This window comes from Hydra vulgaris, chromosome 08 (assembly GCF_038396675.1).
Source record: "Hydra vulgaris chromosome 08, alternate assembly HydraT2T_AEP".
In the NCBI taxonomy this organism is placed as follows: Eukaryota; Metazoa; Cnidaria; class Hydrozoa; order Anthoathecata; family Hydridae; genus Hydra; species Hydra vulgaris.
This window is the reverse complement of record NC_088927.1, coordinates 26295001-26316820: the sequence shown is the minus strand read 5'-3', so window position 1 is coordinate 26316820 and position 21820 is coordinate 26295001. Positions and strand designations below refer to the sequence as shown.

The window sequence follows — 21820 nt, the reverse complement described above, 5'->3', positions numbered from 1 at the left end:
GTGCCCAGAATTATTTTCAGCGTGCTTAGTAATAATAAATATCGTGGTCGGCACCATATTTCCAAAGGGGCCCACTTGCAAAATTCTTGTTTTAGTTGCGGCCCACAGCAATAAATAAATTATATATAAAATAGGTTATATAATATAACAGAATATAGTATATATAACAGAATATAGTATAGAACTAGATTATAGAACTAATAATTGTATCAATACAACATACATACTTAAGAAAAAAAACACAAAAAACACAATTAAAAATTTGGTGATTATTTTGTTGTTGCAGCTAGCACAAGGTCATTCAAATGAGTGTCAGTCAGTCTTGTTCTGTAAACATTTTTTATTATTTTCATGGCTGAGAATGTTTGTTCGCATTGGTAACTAGTGCCATACATACAGATAAGTCTATTTGCATGTTTTTTAAGAACTGGAAAACGTTCCTTCATGACAGCATGCCAGAAAATAATTAAATTTTCACCAAAAGTACCATCTTCATCTTTTTTTGGTGCCTTTCTTCTCAACTCGTCGTCACATTGAAAGTTAATTAGATCATCCTCTGCTTTTAAATTATCAGCTTCTTCAAAGTCCTTTAGAATACTAATAAACTGTTCTAATTATTTTTGACGTGCTTATTGAATGTTTTTATTTTTGTAGAGTAATTTTTTAGCATGATTTAACTTTTAAGTATAAGGATCTTGTTTGAAGTCTTAAAGTGCTACAGTGTTAGAGTGCATTAAAATTATTTTTTTACTATGTCTAAAATGACAAGATCTGGTGTTAGGGAGTATTTTATAAGGAGGCTTTATAATTTTTACAGCCTGGAAAACAACTAAAAGGCCCACAACTACACTACTTTGTTTATTATGCAGTTAGGTGGCTTGGGACCCACAAATTATGTAGCAAAGGCCCACAATTAGGCTGCGGCCCACAATTTTCCGACCTCTGATATAGATGGTGTTAATAGAAATTTTTTCAGCAAGAAAGTGATTAACTGTAAACTTTTTCTTTTAGATCAATTTTTCAAATAGAAGCTGTACAAATGTTCTTGAGAGCTTCTTGTTTTTCTTTCATTTTCCTCTGTAACAGTAAATTATTTTAATTTAAAATAAAACAAGTTTTGTAGAGAATTAGAAATGCTATAAACTAGATAAGATTGCAACCATAATTAATATAAAGTATGTTACATAACTTTGTCTTCAAAGTCATTACCCTTTTTTAGTGTAAATATATATATATATATATATATATATATATATATATATATATATATATATATATATATATATATATATATATATATATATATATATATATATATATATAGATCTATAGTTTGTTGTCTTTGGGAAGAGCGGAAGGTAAAAAGTGATTCTTACGCCAACACATACGTCACTTTTAATTACTTTTGACTTTCGTCCAACATTTGCGTGTTGGACGAAAGTAAAAACCATTAATTTAATTACAAATAAATCGTTTTTAAAAAAAACCACAAAAACGCAAATTTAATTGACCAGAATGTTTTTAAAAACATTCTGAATGTTTTTAACAATATAAACAATGTTTTTATTTTTATTTTTTTTAATAAAATGTTTTTATTTTTAATTTTTTTAATAAAATGTTTTTATTTTTATTTTTTTTTACTGTAAATCATGTGCGGAGTGTTGCTACATCGACTATCTTATAGCCTGACTCGCAAGGGAGTGCTGCTACATGGACTGACAAATAGCCTGACTCGCAAGGGAGTGCTGCTACATTGACTGACAAATAGCCTGACCCGCAAGGGAGTGCTGCTACATCGACTGAGGGTTTGGTTGGGGCAGACAATCTATCAATTAATAAAAAAAAATAATTCCGGTCTTGCATTTTAATTTTTACTTTTTGTCAACAAAATATGGAAAAAACTTTCGGACAACATCTACAGGTTGTATATATATATATATATATATATATATATATATATATATATATATATATATATATATATATATATATATATATATATATATATATATATATATATATATATATATATATATATATGTATATGTATGTATATATATATACATATATATATATATATATATATATATATATATATATATATATATATATATATATATACATATACTTTTAATATGTTTATAATCTTGTCGTCAAAAAAAAACTACAACTTTAAATACGTTTATCATCTTTTCAAAAAATAATTAAAATTAAAAAAAATAATGCATTCTAATTTTTTGACATTATTTATCTCTTATTGATAGATATATACTTTTGTTTTTAATGACTACAGATGTTGTTACTAACATTACTTTTTTAATGACTACAGATGTTGTTACTAACATTACTTTTTTTTTTACTCAATTTTTTTAATTTATGCAAGTTATCAGGTTATGGATCTTTTATGTTTTTATACATGCATACTTTTTATGCATGTTTTATACATGCATGTTTATGTATATATATATATATATATATATATATATATATATATATATATATATATATATATATATATATATATATATATATACAGTATCGGACAAAACGAGTGCAACCAAATAATGCTAATTTAGTTTCTTTATATAAAAGTGCTGCATTTTTTTAATTTAGAGAAATAACTATGTAACTGTTTAGAGACAAAGTTCTTCAAGTTTTATTCATCACAAAGTTCATTATTTGTACATGAAAATTAATAAATTAATCAAAAGTATTTAAAAAAGTTGATTTGCTTCTGGACAAAACAAGTGCAACTCGACAAAATGTTGACCAAACTGTATTTCGCTATTAATATTTCGTGGTGAATCCTTTGTTGTCGATCACAGCCTTGCATCTTCGAGGCATAGATTCGATCAGCTGATCAATGAAACTTTGTGGAATTGCTGCCTAGGCCTTTTGGATTTGTTCAAATAGTTGATCCTTATTACAAACACCTTCACAATTAATTCTGCGGTTGACGACAGGTTCTCGATAGGGTTGAGATCCGGAGATTGAGTCGGCCAATCCATCAACGATAGGTGGTTGTCTTGAAACCACTGCTTGACTACTTTTGCAGTGTGTTTCGGATCATTGTCTTGCTGAAAAACCCATTTTATTGGCATATTCCATTCAGCATGAGGTAACATAACATCTTTCAGGATATTTTTATACATGAAACGGTCGATTATTCCATCATTTCGATGTATTGGACCTAGACCGTTAGCAGAAAAACATCCCCAGACCATTACATTGCCTCTACCATGCTTCACGGTCTTATGGCAGTAACGTAAATTGAGGCGTTTTCCGGCCGGTTGACGTACACGGCAAATGCCATTGCTCCCAATGATGTTGAACTTCGATTCATCACTGAACTGGAAAGTTCGCCATTTCTGCACATTCCAGTCAATATGAGATGTAGCAAACAGGAGTCTTTTCTGGTTTTTTAGTGAAATCAGCGGTTTCTTTGCAGGGCGTCGAGAAAATAATCCGGCCTCAACAGCACGTTGTCTGATTGTTCGGTCCAATACAGGCAGCTCTAATTGCTTTTGTATCTCGACTGATGATATCCAGGGATCCTTCTTGATGGATCTGACGATCATAGAATCCTCTCTAGAAGTGGTGGAACGCGGTCTTCCACCTTCGTTATCTGCTGCCAACTTCCCCGTAGAACGATTTATGGAACATAGTCTTGATACGGTCCATTTTTTCACGCGATATTTATCACAAATACTTTTTTGTGACATTCCACTTACGTAATCGCCAATAATTTTCTTTCTTAGTTCCAATCCAAGACTGTCGGGAGCCATTTTTGCACTTGAAGTCATAAAAATAATAAAAATAAATAATCACGCTTCTCAAGGCTTACCGTGTTACATTTACCTTGTAATGATACAATAATGCTCTGTGGAACACAACGTCTTGGTTGGATGTGGACTGTATTGATGTAATGAAACACTTGTTGTATTTCACTTCTTGTATTGATGTTCGATAAAACACTTTGATAAAATTCCCTTCAATAAACTGTCTTGATAATACTGACTGATTGACTTCCATATACTGACTGAATTACATGTCGATTTACATGTCTCTTATATAGTAAAATAAAGCTATGTGAACCTGTTCTGGAAGATTCTAGATGCTTCTTTTCGATGCTTCTGGATGCGTCTGGATGGGTCTGAATGTTTCTGGATATTTCTAGATGCTACTGGATGCTTCCAGATACTTCTTCTGGAAACTTCTGGATGCTTCTGCATGCTTCTGGAAACTTCTGGAAACTTCTGGATACTTCCTTTAATTATTAAAAAACTTCCGTGACGTTGACACGGGCCATACTTAAGAAAATGAAACAAACCAAAAAAGTTGCACTTGTTTTGACCGCTGCAAAATGGCACTTGTCAACGAAATTCTGCCTGTGTGCTGTCACCTGTCAGCTGATTGCTCATGTCATGGCATGCTATGACTCTAGACTCCTGAACTGTTTGCTGTGGTAGTATAGTTAGTTTCGTTTTAAGACATGTAAAATTAGGAACACTTTTTAGCATTTTTCGATGTTGCTTGCAAATGTTTTGTCCAATACTGTATATATATATATATATATATATATATATATATATATATATATATATATATATATATATATATATATATATATATTTATATATATATGTATATATATATATGTATATATATATATATATATATATATATATATATATATATATATATATATATATATATATGTATATATATATATATATATATATATATATATATATATATATATATATATATATGTATATATATATAATATGTTCTCTACATAGTAGTAGTATGTGTTAACAAGTGTTATATACAATACATATATATTTTAAGTGTTATATACGTGAACAATATATTATATATTGTATACGCTCATAATATTATCTAAACTAAATGTATACACAGTAATGCAACAATAATCAATTTTTTAATGTATTTACCTCGCCGAAGCAATAAAGGCCACTGCAGTTATGTGGTAGTGATGTAGTGGTAAATAGAGATTCTCATTTTTTGTAAATTTTATATTCCAGACTTCCCTATGTGTAGTTTTATATATCATGGGATTTCTTGGGATCCCAGCATTATTTTAATTTTTAACAGTTTTTAGCACAAGATAATATTAGCACACTAATCTAAATTATTTTTTGAATCTAAAAATAGTCTTAATCGTCCCCAGTAGTACCGCGCTTAACTTGTTTCTCCCCACAGCAGTCTTGTTCATCAAGGTTTATATTTCAGAGTTATAGAGTTGAGAGAGCGTTGTAATCCACAATTTAAGTTGCCTCTCTGACTGTAGTGGCCTTCATGGCCTTAGGGAGGTGAATTAACATTAAAAAGTATACATATTTTTGCACATTTTCAATTTTTAATCCAGTGTTTTTATGTGGACATTTTATATTTAAATTCAATTCTCTAATATTTAAATCCAATTTTTATCAATATTTGAATTCAATTCTTTGTGTGAGTTTGTGTGTGAAGACAATCTTTGATTTTTTTTTTATTGCTTTAATCTTTTTTTATTTTTTTACTTTTTTTTTATTAAAATTGATATAAAAATTTATTATATAATTAATAATTTAGTTTTTTAAGTGACTTGTAACAAATACGTTAAGGGTTTTTTTTATATTTATAAATAATTTTTAAATATTTATTTAAAGATGATTTTTTAGGTAAACTTTCTAAAAAAGCCAAAATCTGTGGAGCAAATCAATGCATTACTTTCAAGATTACAAGAGGAAGAAATTCGCACTAAATTTTACGATCAACTTGCAAGACATGATAGTATGACAATTGATTTACAATCCAGGCTTCTTAACTTAATAGAAGAAATAAATGAAAAAGATAATCTATGCAAAAATTTAAAAGAAGAAAATAAGAAAATAAAAAAAATGGTAAAGTTCTTTATTAGATTTTTTTTTCTTTTCTTGATAACATTTGTCCATAACTAAACAAAATAAGAAATAAGAAAAGTTTGAATAAAGTTCAGGATATTTTAGCTTAATATGTTTAACAGCATCAAGCCTTCGCATAAAAGGCGTGCGGTCGCACGCCTTATATGACCATAAATTTAATACTTTATTTTGCAACTTGGCCACTGCTCTTTGCATGTTTTGACAATTAGCCCTTTTAAAAATGTATTTAAAAAAAAAAAGCAAATATAAATGCGATTTTTAATTTAATTGATTCCATAATAACAATCGAACTACTACAAAATTTCATTAGTATTTAATTGCAATGTAATATAAAGACGATCATTTAAAAAAATATTCTGAATAGAGTTTAAGGCAAAATGAGTACAGAATCATTAAATCATTAAATGACTATCATTAAATGACTACAGAAGCTATCATTAAATGAGTACAGAAGCTATTATTAAATGAATACAGAGGCTAATCATTACAAACGGTTTTATCATGGAAATATAATTTCTAATAAAAGAATAATTTACATTACTAAACAAAATAATTAAAATAATTTTGAAGTAATTGCATCTGCCAACTATTTTTTAACAATCTCAGGGTGCGTATATATCAATGATGCTTGGTAGATTTCAAAGATGATTGATAGATTTCAAAGATAATTTGTAGATTTCAAAGATGATTGGTAGATTTCAAAGATGATTGGTAGATATCAAAGATGCTTGGTAGATTTATTCAATTTTTATTTTTTAAAAACTTTTTTTTTAACGCAAGGTGTGTGCAAATTAATGATAAATGCACAATGAAAAAATCTTTTAAAAGTGTTTATAATATGCAAGCAAACATTGCTTCACTTTGCGGAAAATAAGGAAATTAAAAAAAAAAAACAAGCATGCAAAATTTTATTTATAAGGAATGAATTTGCTTTAAACTTTGATTGTAATTGTTACTTACTCAAAAGAAATCATGCCTAGACATTATGATTGCTTACTTCAATAAAAGAAAGCAATCATAATGTTTAAGCACAATTTCTTTTGAAGTTTTTGCAAATGCATTTATTTTAAGTAAAATTTTGCATCCTTTTGTAAGCGCATGCAAATACCATGCTAAGACTTAATTACTTTCTTCAATAATGTAATTAGTTATTTTACTTAAAAATAATGTACTTAGTTATTTTACTTAAAAATAATGTACTTAGTTATTTGACTTAAAAATAATGTACTTAGTTATTTTACTTAAAAATAATGCTATTGAAAAAAGTAATTATGTTTTGGCATGGTTTTTTTTAAAAGTTTCTAATATTTATTGTTTTTTATTTTAAATATGTATTTTTTATAATAAATAAAAAACTATCAATCACAAAATTACCTGGAAAAAAAATTGCAGGTGTAATGCGATCGTTTTGAAAAATCTTAATCAAACGCCATTGTTTGCGTCAGCAAAACTAAAGAAATGTGATGTTCGTTTTTCTGTCTTTTTTTTAACAAACATGCGCACGTTTGTCAATTTGTTGCACCCTGTATCCTATTAACTTTTTAATATAATTTTAAATTTGCACCACAAAATTTTTTTAAATTTCATGGTACTTTTAAACAGCCTAATTTACTTTTGTTTTTAAACATCCTGCTGTGTTAAATATATTAATTTCTAAAAAAATTAATTAAAAAAACGGCAGATGCCTTCATGGCTCTTCCCCTCACTATGGATCCGCCCTTGTATTAGCCTATTTATTCATAGGAGGCAATGATAAAGATTGATAGAGCTGTGATAAATTTTTTATTTATTTTTTGCTTACAATTAAGTTTACATTAAATAAGAAATTTTTTAATTTTTTCTGGTTTTTCTACTATTTATTTTGTTATTCTTTAAAATTTTTATTTTTTCAGTTTAATTTCTGTTAATTTAGCTTAATTATTTTTTTTTAGATTTTATTCTTCTTTATGTTTTATTTTAAAGTTAATTTATTATGGATTGTTTATTTTAATTTAGGTTTGCTTTGTTTTTTTAGCATCCTTTTTAAAATATTTATATGCGGTAGTGGTGTAGTGGTAGAGCGCTCGCTTCATAAGCGAGAGGTTCCGAGTTCAATCCCCACCACGTCCCTGGTAGTACCGCGCTCAACTTGTTTCTTCGCGCAGCGGCCTTGTTCGCCAAGGTTTGTGTTTCGGAGTTATAGAGTTGAGAGAGGGTTATAACCACAATTAAGTAGCCTCCTCGTCTGTAGTGGCCTTCTAGGCTTTGGGGAGGTGAATTAACAAAAAAAAAAAAAAAAAAAAAAAAGCGCTAATTACCAAAACTTGCAAAGAGCCGTGACAAAACAAAAGTATTATATGCGTGGTCATATAAGGTGTGCTACTTAGTGTAAGAGGCGTGCATGCCTCTTTCACAAAAGCTTGAGCATGTTCATGTAGAAGTTTAATCTAATTCTTAATATGTACCTGACAGTTTTATCCAATTATATGAAGACATTTTGAAAGCCAGTTATCTAAAGGCATCGCTAAAGACTTAGTTTTAGAAATGTTTTAGAAAAAGTTATTATACTATTACTTCATTGTTAATTTCTTCTGAATTTTTTTAAAGTTCTTTAAAATTTTTTTAAATCTTGTGAATTTTTTTGCGGGTGTGACATGTTGAGTTGTCCCATTGACCTAAAAATACCAAGAAAAACTTCTTTTTAATGGGTTGAAACTTTTTTCCAGTGAACAAATCCAGGTTTCGCGTTTTTTTAAAATCTTAACCCGAATATAATAAGTGCTTGAATATCGAATTCATTTTTAATAGTGTATAAGTTATAACAAATTTTGCTATAATATATTAAAAAGAATTATTTAATATAATGAACCTATTAAATTATCTACCTATTGCAAGTTATTATAAGAAAATGAGTATAAACGGCTTAAATAAATTTAAATAATTTGGGTCTTGATTTTACAAAAAAAGCGAAACCTGGATTTGCTTACTGGAAAACAGTATTAACCTTTTTATTGTTTGTTTCGCTTGGCTTTTGTAATGGATTTAGTCAAAGGTAGAAAATTAAAATATTAAATTTATAAACAATAAATAAACAATAAATTTATAAACAATAAATACTATAAACAATAAAGTCAATGTTCTTAACCTTTTTACTAATTTCTTGCAAGCAATAAATCCTGAAAATAATAAACAATAACAAAAGTTTAATTTGTAAGTATAAAATTTTCTTAATATCCGTTTTTGTCTATACTTTCAATTTTTAAAAAATGTTAACATTAAAATTATTTTTCAGGCTGATGAAATAAAGTTAAAGTTTAGTGTCCATCGAAAAATTATGAAAATATACAGTGAACATAACTTTAATGCAAGTTCGTCTTCTGCTGAGGAAATCAAAGAAATGCAACTTAAATTTCGGAGAACTGCAGAAGAGTTAGAAGTCATAAAGGGAGAGTTTAATGAATTTGTCAAATATAGCGACATGTTAAACTCCAAGTATAAAATGCTTTTGAAAGAAAATTCAGATTTAAAAGACTATATCAGACAAATAAGTTGTCATTTTAAGAGCATGACTTTAGAAAATGAGCAAAGCAAATCACGCTGCAAAGGTTTGTTGTTACAGTTTCTTTAGATAATAATAAATTGTTATTATTTTTTCAAAAAATAACAGTTAATATTATTTATTTGTTTAATATTTTTATTAAAAAAATGATTTTTGAAAACACAGTTTTGTTATTTGTTTATTATTGATTTGATTAAAAAGCAATTTATTCAATTATTCAATTTAAAATTTAAGTTTTTATAATTTTTTTATAATGGTTATTTTTATATGCAAAGCATTCACAATTTAGGTCTAATAAAAACAGAGGCTACCATATAATATACCCTTGCAGTTGGAGATGTTCTTTAGAAATTAACTTAGTTAAAATAATGCTAAACTAAAAAACCACCCAATAAAAACACACAACGATAACACTTAAAACCCAATACAATAGATGATAATAGATAAATGAGAGCAAAATGATCCCGTAATACCAGGCAAGGCAAGAAGCTTCATATACACCCTACCCTGGGCTAGACCTAAAAGCTGGGCAAGATTATAACCATCTATAAACATTTAAATTCAAAAACAAAGTATTTTAAACGTATATACGCAAAAAGTGCTAAAAATTACTCACACTTGACACCAGACCTCTGTTGCATTTATTAGGCTAGATAGCAAACACAACAAGAATAACACTGATATATGTAGCATATTTTTATAACAAATATATTATTTGTCAGAATCTACTGAACTATTTTACTAGATAAGTTTAAACAAAACTATTGTCGACTATATTAAGATCTTTCGTTGTTATTGTATTTTGCTCACTTGAAGACAATCTGGTTAGATTTTTTGATTATATTTAATTTTCCTGATCTGACGTCGCTAAGTTAGTTTGTTGTGGTTTGCACTATACAGTCTTCATTAACATCCTCTTGGTTGTTTTTTCAACAATATTGTTTTCCACCATTTTTCAGTGGTTATAAGCCATTAGTTAAAATCACATTTCTGATCGAATCACTCACTAATCTCTGCCTGCTAATTTAGTTTTAACAATTTAAATGCAATAAAAAAATTGTTATGAATAACTTTAATTGTTGATCTTTTTTAAAGTTTTTATTTTATGCAAAGGCTTTTAACAAAATCAAAAATTAATTATAATGATCATTTAAAATAAACGTATTGTGTTAATTAAATTTTACATTTAAATTTTTTTTTTAGTAGATATGTGTTTTTAATGATAAATTTAAACGTTTGAAACTATTTTTCCATTCCTTTCTAAAAACTTTCAAAAGATTATTTTTTTAAGTTACTTCAAATTATGAATAAGTTAAATTAAATCTTCCCATGATTTAAAGTTTCCCAAAATTGCTTTATTTTTTTATTTATTTTTATTTTTACAAAGAGTTGTTTAAAAGTTTATTTTTTTAATCTTAACTTTCTAATTAAAGCATGATTATTAATAGCAATGAATAAAAATTACGATTTTTAAAAGACTACCTTGTTTTTTGAAACACTTTTTAGCAACTTTTTGAAAAAGATGTTTATATAACTTAAAAATATTATATTTTTTCTTTTCTATAATTTAATTTCACTTTTCAATAATTTAAATAAAATTTGTTCATTTATTAAACAATCAATAGAAGTAATTTGTAAAAGCATTTTGCGTAACTTTAATTAAGCGTTTTAAAAGATTATTGTTGAAGTAATTTTCTTCAAATGCAGTTAAAAACGTAACAAAAAGTAATTTTAACTTCGAGTTTTTTTAGTTTTACTTTGAAGCTAATTTATTTTCTTTTTCGTAAGAAATTGTTTTGCTTATTCTTTATTTTTCTTAATTTTTTTCCTTATTTAAGTTTAGCTTAACGTTTCTTTATTCAGTGCATTTCTGAAACATTTAAATCATGTCAAGTTGTAAACAAAAAAAATTATTTGCCTGGTTAGCAATAGCATTCAATCGCACGACATTCCTTTTTTTGTAGAACTTAATTCGCGTCGGTCAAAACGCTCGATTACTTTGTCAATTGATTGGACACTCTGAGGTTTTAACCCGACAATGTCCGATGTCCGGCCATTAAATTGAGTCCTGTATATATATATATATATATATATATATATATATATATATATATATATATATATATATATATATATATATATATATATATATATATATATATATATATATACATATATATATATATATATATATATATATATATATATATATATATATATATATATATATATATATATATATATATATATATGTATATATATACATATATGTATATGTATATATATATAATCTCTTGCTAATCATTACTCTGAATTTTTTATTACTCTGAGTCTGTTTTGCGTGATAGCAATTGTCTCCACTTATCAGTTAAAATTTATATTTCTTATACTATCAGTTACCAGATTCTCTACCATATTTTCTACTAACTGCTTTCGTACTAATCACAAACCATCTTATCTAAGTTTTGATGTTTATGAGTGGTATCTACTTATTATATTTATAAGACCATAAAAGAAATGGTAAGTTACTTTTTATTATTATTTACTGTTTTCTATTTGCTTTGTGTTATTTTTACACATTGCAATTGTTTACTTTAATATATGAGTATATGAGCATGTGCATATAATCGTATCTTCTAGTATAAGTGTACATGATATTTATATGTCTTGGTATTGATATATTTATTCATGGCCACACCCACGCATCCTCACCATTTTTACAAGATCTCAAAGAATTATGAGATCTCAAAGATCTGTAAGATCTGTTGCAGAGACACCCCTGATGAGTGGCATTAGTGCAGGTCTCGGGCTCCCCAAAATGTCATTGGTGACCGCAGTGCATTCCTGAGGAAGAGGATCACCATTCGTTTACTACCTAATTCTAATTGGTTATAATTGCACCAACATTTTTTACCTCTTTTTACACCCATGAGCTTTAAGGCTTTGTGAGCTTTATATTATATATTTTTAACTTAACGATATTTACAAATCTTGCTGTGACACAGGTGGCTATCAGTTTTCAATTTACTATTGTCTAGCATTTAGACAATAATAAATTGAAAACTGATAACCACCTTTTTTCCCACATTTATAAGCTTATTTTTAGTCTGAACTATTGTTAATCAATATTTTTCTTACAATTTTATTATCTACTTATTTTATTTTACTGTTTTACATTGTACGATATTTTTAGTCATGGGAGCCAATATTACACCATTTATATAGACTTTGTTAACTCATTGGGTATTGTTTTATCATTTGCTAACGATGGCTAGAGCATGACAACCCTCGAAATTAGGGTTGGCATTCAGCAATGCCAACCTAACTGCCAACCTAAAAGTGTTTGAGGTCGGCAAAAAATTGTTGACCTCGTTTCTATGTTTTATGGTAAGACTTTAATTATAACCAAAACTAATGCCAACCCTTTGAGAGAGTTGGCATTAGTCATAATTCCTCCTCTTCCTGAGTCATGAAAGTTTATTCCTCCTACTAAATAGTCTTTACATTCATTTCTGATTCTTACCCAATGACATCATCTACAATATGGTTCTATTATCACTTCTCCCAGGTCTACGTTACTGGACAACTCTGTTAGTCACATTTTGCAATCATTGTGTTGCAAAAACAATTATTAATTTTTCTATATGGCTAGTGAGCCCTGACTTTTTCCAATGTATACCACAATGACAAAATGGACATTAGGCTATTCCGCTGGATGTGATTATAGTGCTCAATAGCCTAATGAATACGCACACATTCATTTGGAAGCTCCACAATGCACATCGGATCAGTGCTTACTGACTATGTGCTTGGATCTAAAATCTCACTTTATAGCACATCATTCCACATCAGTATGGGGTCGTAGCTTTTTTGGTTAAAAGTGATGGCTTGTGGCCTACAGTAACTAATGTGTGCATTTGATCAATTGAAATTCATTCTGTAGGTCTTACGTTTGGCTCTGATATACTTGCCCATAAGCACAAGAAGCGAGTGTGTTTAGCTTTTTATTTACCTGATTTAAAAGTGGGCAATACATAAACAGACCATACCAGACAACCGAGCGAACATACTAATGCACTACACTATCACACTTGTAGACATGAACAGTCTCTAATATCAGTAAATCAAATATTTGTTCTTTATTGCATATGATCTACACATAGAGTGACTAGAGTGTCAGTTGTTTTTCTCCCTGCCCCTGAGCATCTATACTTCATTTTTCTACTTCACAAAAGTCTAATCACTCATTTTATATTTTTTTATTTTTTATGCAACGACACCATCTACAATCTATTTTTATTATCACATCTCTCAGGTCTACATACCTGGACAGTTCTATTGGTCACTTTTATGCGATCATTGTGTCACATAAACAATTCAATTTAAAATTAGTTTTTATATTAGAGAAGTAAAAATTTTTTGATGAAAGTTAAAGTTACAAAAATCATTCAAGTCTACCATTAGTAAGAATCAATTAGGGTTTACTAGTGACCTTTATTCAAAATTGTGATTTTTAAATATGTTGTTACTGTTTATACTAGAAGGTTGATTTTAAAAAGATTTTCACAATATATTTATTTCAGCAAATATTGTAATTTAAAGTTTAACTAAGTTTTTTAGTATATTGACCGAATGGTGTCAAATGTATTTTCAAAAATGAAAATAAAACAAAGTTATATATATACCCATATTTTTTATGGGTATTTAGTTTCATTAAAGTATACCATTTTGGCCCCTGCAAATCAAAAATTTAAATCTCGAACCAAATCTCTAATATATTTGCCTAAATATTCGTGAATCAAATCTTGAATCTTATTAAGGTTTTTTTTTTCCAATTTCAACTATTTATAAAAACATATTGCACTAACTGCAAAAGAAAATATTTTTTTACACTCATACATATTACTTATTTTACTCATGGGAAGTTTCTTTGTCTCAAAATCTAAATCAAAAATGAAATTCATTTTAGAATATATGTTGTTATCTTTCTGGCCATCAAACACAATTTTTTCTAAAATATAATTTTATATTCACATAGATACAGTCAACTACAGTATCAACATCAGTCGTTTAAAAATTATTAAAAATAGAATTCGAATATAGCATGAGTTTTATGAGATTTTTTATCAAGTTGGTTTTCAATTATAAAGTAAAGATTCAGCATGGCTTAAAATAAAAAAACTGTAGATATAAATATGTAAAATAATCTTTTAAACTTTAAATTTCTACCTTAAATTATGCAACCTCGTAGTTTAAGGTATAAAGTTTTATTTTATTTCAAGTAAATCAATCAAATTTTTTAAACAATTTTATATATTGATTATGATTATGTAACATTAGATTAGTTAGTTGTAAAATTTACAAATATTCATATATATATATATATATATATATATATATATATATATATATATATATATATATATATATATATATATATATATATATATACACACACTAGAAAATTCATGGTCACCTGTGGCGCCTGTTTTTAGCAACCTTTTACACTTGTAAATGATAATTATTTTTAGAATTAAAGTGAAGAAAAATAAATCTTATATATATTCAGTGCGCGACAAATTGACGAACGTGCGAATGTTTGTTAAAAAAAAGACAGAAAAATGAACGTCACATTTCTTTACATTTACTTAAGTAAACGTTGGCATTTGCCTAAAAATTTTAAAAACAAACGCATTACTTCAGCAACTTTTTTTTCAAAAAGTTATACGATTGATTTTTTTTTATTTATCATAAAAGACACATATAATAAAAAACAATTTGTTACTAAAATTTAAAACACATTTTCATGCTTAAACATGATTACTTTTTTAATAGCGTTACTTTCAAGTTAAATAACTAAGTACACAACTTAAGAAAGTAGTTAGCATGGTTTTTACATGTGTTTACAAAAGCACTATTTTTTTTTTATTATTGTTGAAAACAATAATAATAAAAAAAAAGTGACGCAAATGAATTTAATAAAGTGTTAAAAACAAAAAAAAAGTATAGTGTTGCAAATAGTAAAAAGGGAATAGTGTTGCAAATATTTTAAATTTCAGCCATAGCTTACTCATTTTACTTATCTTTATAGCATACGGCTTTTACAGAAAAAAATAAAGAATAATGAAATGAGAGATTGCTATCTAACCCCAAACCCTCAGTTGATGTAATGGCACTCCTTTGTGGCAGCAGCCTATAAGATTGTTGGTGTATGTACTGAAGGCCCCGGTAGCAGGCTATTTCAGTATGACATCAGACATCTTATCTAAACACACATTTATAGGTTTTAATATTTTTGTATTTTTGTTACTATTCATTAAACTCCTTTAGGACATTTCTTTTTCTATTTTCAACACTATTCATTAAATTCATTTGCGACACTCTTCCTTTTTTTTTTGTCTTTAACACTATTCATTAAACTCATTTGCGACATTATTCCTTTTTTTATTTTCGACACTTGATTAAATTCTTTTATAACATTATTTCATATTCTGTTATTCAACAATCAATAATGCGACAATTTGGGACACTATTCCTTTTTTACATTTTCGACAATCAAATTTACGACAATCAAAGTTTGCCACACCTGACATGAACCTCTTAAATTAGGCAATCACCAATAAATAATGATACAAACGTCAACGTTTACTGAACGTCAACAATATTATGCATACCTAATGAGTGTTTATTAGTGAAAAAGAATTAAAATTAAAAATTTAAATGACTTAAAATAAATGTTAAAATAAAAAGTTCTATGTTTAAAAATTTCATTAAAGAATTTCTTTATAAACTATATAACTCTTGAGTCCCTAATAAAAAAAAAAGGAGGGGTGGGGGGAGCCTAAAAAATTTTCCTACTCACCCCAAGCTTATTTTGAATTGTCACTTGATTTTCTATACGGCTTAAAGAATTGTTACACAAGTTGAACGAAATTCCAAAGAAGTTAGCAGTATTTAAATTAATTTTTAATGTTTTTTTGTTTAAAAAGGTTGATGAGATTTTTCATTATCATTTCTGATGGTGGTCTGCTAGTATTATGGAAACAGCAAAGACCATCATCTCTATATAAACAGTTAGTACTTAATCCATACTCTTTGCTAATGGTGTATAAGATAAAGGCCTACCAGTTTGCATAACTCGGCTCTATCAAAAATTTTCACTGTAACTTCAAAATTGAAATCTCCTGATTTTTTAAGCAACATTATTTTTTCGTAAAAAGTAAGAATTTTTTAGAATAGTGAATAAATCAATTGCCCTATCAAAAATTTGAGTAAATTTTTTTTGTGTGAACTAAAAAATTGTAAAACAGCTGCTTAGAAATGAAAGGACAAAAATTGACAATGTTATATTGAACAAAACATTTTTTTGTCATTGATATCATGGAACCATTTTTAAATGTTGTTTGTATTATCCCATTGATGCACAAGGGTAGCATTTCTAACTTTCTTGTTTATGTTATCTAGTAAAGTTTTGCTGACTTTTCCTAACTCAAGTTTAGCTGGGTTCAATCAGTACTGAAGGTTATTGGCAAAATTTTCTTTGTGGTCTTTTTTAATAATAAATCCTTGATCTTGTAAGTTTTAAGTGAGATTTATTAAATATATTTAAAAATATGTGTTTTTTGTTATATGTGTTGATAAGTTTTCAATATCTTAATCTTGATTTGGTTCTTACTTTACAAAATGTAAAATTGTTTTCCTGCTCCGCAGTTTTTTTAACCTTCTTGATCCTGCATAGTGTTAGATGCCACCTGTCATTTTATGTTGTTACTAATCATGAAGCCAACCAACATCCCTATTATTTTCCACTGTTACTTACAAATTTTTTACCCATTTCTGTACTTACCAGAGATTTATTATTTTCTACTAAAAATAATGTTTTTTTTACTGGAATTGGTAGAAAGTAAAACCGGGAAAAAAGCTATTTTTACTGGTCATTTAAGTTGTCGCATTTTAAAATTAATGCGTGTTTTTTAAGACTTTTAGTAACGTTTTTCCTAATGCTAAACTTTTTATAAAGTACGTTTTTATAAAGTTGTTAAAGTGTGTTTGTTATTTAAGTATAATTGTAAAAGTTCCCGAAGTTTTTAATAATATTTGAATATCCACTTTATTTTTCTAGATGCCTTTCTATTTTTATTAAAGTTTGGAATTACTAATATTGTTTGAACAAAGAATGAACTTTAAAAGTTATAAGTGCTTTATAAAAGTAATAACACTAGTTTTATTACTTTTATAATTCAGTTAGTGACTTGAGTGTTATTACATTTGTAGTCGTAAGTTTATTGTTTTATTTTTTTGCTACAAATTTAAGTTGATTCGCCCCTTGAAAACAAAGGTTTTGCATAAACTAAAACTTTGAAGACCAGATATTTTTCCAGATTTTGCGTTTCATGATCATGCTAATAAAAGTGTTATAAAAGTTATAAAACTAGTGTTATTACTTTTATAAAGCACTTATAACTTTTAAAGTTCATTCTTTGTTCAAACAATATTAATAATTCCAAACTTTAATAAAAATAGAAAGGCATCTAGAAAAATAAAGTGGATATTCAAATATTATTAAAAACTTCGGGAACTTTTACAATTATACTTAAATAACAAATACACTTTAACAACTTTATAAAAACGTACTTTATAAAAAGTTTAGCATTAGGAAAAACATTACTAAAAGTCTTTAAAAACACACATTAATTTTAAAATGCAACAATTTAAATGACCAGTAAAAATAGCTTTTTTCCGGTTTTACTTTCTACCAATTCCAGTAAAAAAAACATTATTTTTAGTAGAAAATAATAAATCTCCGGTAAGTAAATAAACCACCTATAATTAACTTAATTTCCAGTAGATAATACATTTTTTCCAGTAATTTAATATTAGTTCTAGTAAAATAAAATTTCATATATATATATATATACATGTATATATATATATAAAAATTGTAAGTAACATGTAATTTTTTTAAGTTCTATAATATTACAAAAATAGTTTATATAAATATATGATAATATGTATATGCATGTATTTTATAATAATATACCTATTTATAGTTATCTCTCTATATATAAATATATATATATATATATATATATATATATATATATATATATATATATATATATATATATGTTTATATATATATCAATATAAAGGTAGAATCACATTTACTCAAATCTCTAGTAGAATCACATTTACTCAAATTAGATTTAAACAAATCATTTGGCACTGACTGCGTAAGTCCTCCAGTTCCACAAAAGTGTGCAAAATCATTAGCCAAACCATTATCGCTTATATTTCAACATTCAATTGATCATTCTGAATTACCAGAGTCCTGGTTAGAAGCCAATGTTACTCCATTATATAAGAAAGGCTGCAAAACAGATCCAGCAAGTTATCAACCAGTCTTCCTCACTTCTGTTACTTGTAAAATTCTTGAGAAAATAATTAGAGATAAAATCACAGAACATTTATCTCATAATAATCTTATATCTACCTGTCAACACGGATTTGTCACAAATAAATCAAGTGTCACAAATCTTTTGGAAACTATGGATTTTATAACCTTTGCAAATTCAAATAAAAAATTGACAGATGTTATATTCTTTGATTATGCTAAAGCTTTTGATAAAGTACCGCATAAACCTTTATTATTTAAACTGGAAAAATACGAAATTGTTGGTAAACTTTCTTCTTGGATAAACTCTTTCCTTTCAAATCGTTAACAACGTGTTGTTTTAGGAGAAACAATATCTGATTGGGTTCCTGTCACTAGCGGTGTTCCTCAGGGTTCTGTGTTAGGACCTACTTTGTTTATTATATATGTTAATGATCTGCCTGATAAGATAAACAATGTTTGTAAAATGTACACTGATGACACAAAGATACTTGCCACAATTGAAAGCAAAAAAGACTGTGAACGACTGCAGAGTAATATTAATTGGATTACAGAATGGACAAGAATGTGGCAAATGCAACTCAACGAAAGTAAGTGTAAAGTAATGCATATTCTAGGGAGTTCTAATTTACTAAAATTTGATTACTTTATAAATGACCTTAGCACACACCCGAGAATTAGGCTTGAAGTAACAACAACTGAACAAGATTTAGGTATAGTTTTGTCATCTGATCTTAAATTTCATGATCATGTCACAAAAGCATCATATAAAGCTAATCGAATGCTTGTAATTCTAAAAAATACATTTATATCTAGAAGTGTTACTATATTGAGTAAACTTTATAAAGTTTATGTGCGACCACATTTAAAGTATGCAGTGTCAATATGGTCACCTTATTTAAAAAAAGATATTAAAATTTTAGAGAAAATTCAAAAACGTGCTTCAAAGATACCACACAATCTTCATAACCTTAATTACTCTAATTAAATGCTCGTCACTTGAAAAGAGACGCCAACGGGGAGATTTAATTCAAAAATACAAACTAGAGAATTTTAAAAATTAAGTAGTCTGACACAAAGAACCTATGAAGGTCTCTCCACGAGCTGACCAACGTTTACAATACCGCAGAGAAATCATAAATAACTGTGCTCAACGGTATCATTTCTTTAACAATAGAGTTGCTTCGATTTGGAATACACTACCAGATAATGTTGTCATGCAGCAAAGCGCAAACTCTTTTAAAAATAGCTTGGACAAATACATTGAACGAAATTTAAACTTAATAATCTAACGAAACTGCAAAATGAAAATGCAGTCCCGAAATTACTATAGCTTTCTCATTCTTTGGCGTTTAACGTTGTTGCCTGCAACAGACGAAATGCTTTACACAAAAAATGACAATAAAACTTTTTGTGTGTAACTTAAGTTACTAATACTTAAGTTACTAATATATATATATATATATATATATATATATATATATATATATATATATATATATATATATATAAATATATATATATATATATATATATACATATATATATATATTTATATATGTATATATATATATGTATATACACATATGTGTATATATGTATATTTATAAATATATATATATATATGTGTGTGTATATATAAAAATAATATATATATATATATATGTATATATATATGTATATGTATATGTATATACACATATGTGTATATATGTATATATATAAATATATATATATATATATATATATATCTACAATACTACTACATTTATATATATATATATATATATATATATATATATTATATATATATATACGTATATAAATGTATATTATACTGTTATATATATAAATGTATATTATACATTTATATATATATATATATATTTATATATGTATATATATATACATATATATATATAACATGTACATGCATGTATTTCACAATAATATACCTATTTATATTTATATATATATATATATATATATATATATATATATATATATATATGTATATATATATATATATATATATATATATATATATATATATATATATATATATATATATATACAATACTACTACATTTATATATATATATATATATATATATATATATATATATATACATATATAAATGTATATTATACTGTTATATATATAAATGTATATTATACATTTATATATATATATATATTTATATATGTATATATATATAACATGTACATGCATGTATTTCACAATAATATACCTATTTATATTTATATATATATATATGTATATATATATATATATATATATATATATATATATATATATATATATATATATATATATATATACAATACTACTACATATATATATATATATATATATATATATATATACACATACATATATAAATGTATATTATACTGTTATATATATAAATGTATATTATACATTTATATATAAATATATATATTAGGGATATGACTTTTTTGCAACCTACTAGGCCTGTATCGTAATTCAATGAACTTTTATGTAAAAAGAACGAATAGATGTTTCATTTTGACATATTTTGAAAAAAGGTCACCCCAAAACCAAAAAATCGAATTTTCAATAGGTACACTTTTGTACAGTAAATGAATATTAAAGGCTGAAGATGTTGTAAGAGTCATACTCCTGTTGTTATTTTATTTATTTATGCAACATGTACTGTGATATAACAAAAAACATTATGTGATATATAATTATACAAGTATTACAAAATTAACAGTATCAAAGCGTCTAGTACAACAATATACATAACTGTCTGTGTCTATAGGCCTACTGTGTTTAGTACATGGGTCACATGATGCTCACGTCTCATAAAGAGTCTAGCGCTTATTACTTAGAATGAATCGAAGTTGCAGTTTGTCTTTCTTTCTGCAGGAAGCATACAGGTCTTGCATCACCTTGATTGCACGTTCAGCTAT

The 21820-nt window shown here is 26.5% G+C and overlaps 1 protein-coding gene across 3 annotated transcripts in view; it reads left to right on the top strand.

Annotated features, from left to right (window-relative positions):
• The window catches only part of LOC105844181 (coiled-coil domain-containing protein 30), a 129287-nt gene that overhangs the window by 37249 nt on the left and 70218 nt on the right, over positions 1 to 21820 (top strand). For all 3 annotated transcript variants that reach the window (XM_065803323.1, XM_065803324.1, XM_065803322.1), the window contains exons 5-6: positions 5688 to 5909; positions 9202 to 9514. In XM_065803323.1, coding sequence (XP_065659395.1) covers positions 5688 to 5909; positions 9202 to 9514 — 535 coding nt within the window. The remainder of the gene's footprint in view (positions 1 to 5687; positions 5910 to 9201; positions 9515 to 21820) is intronic.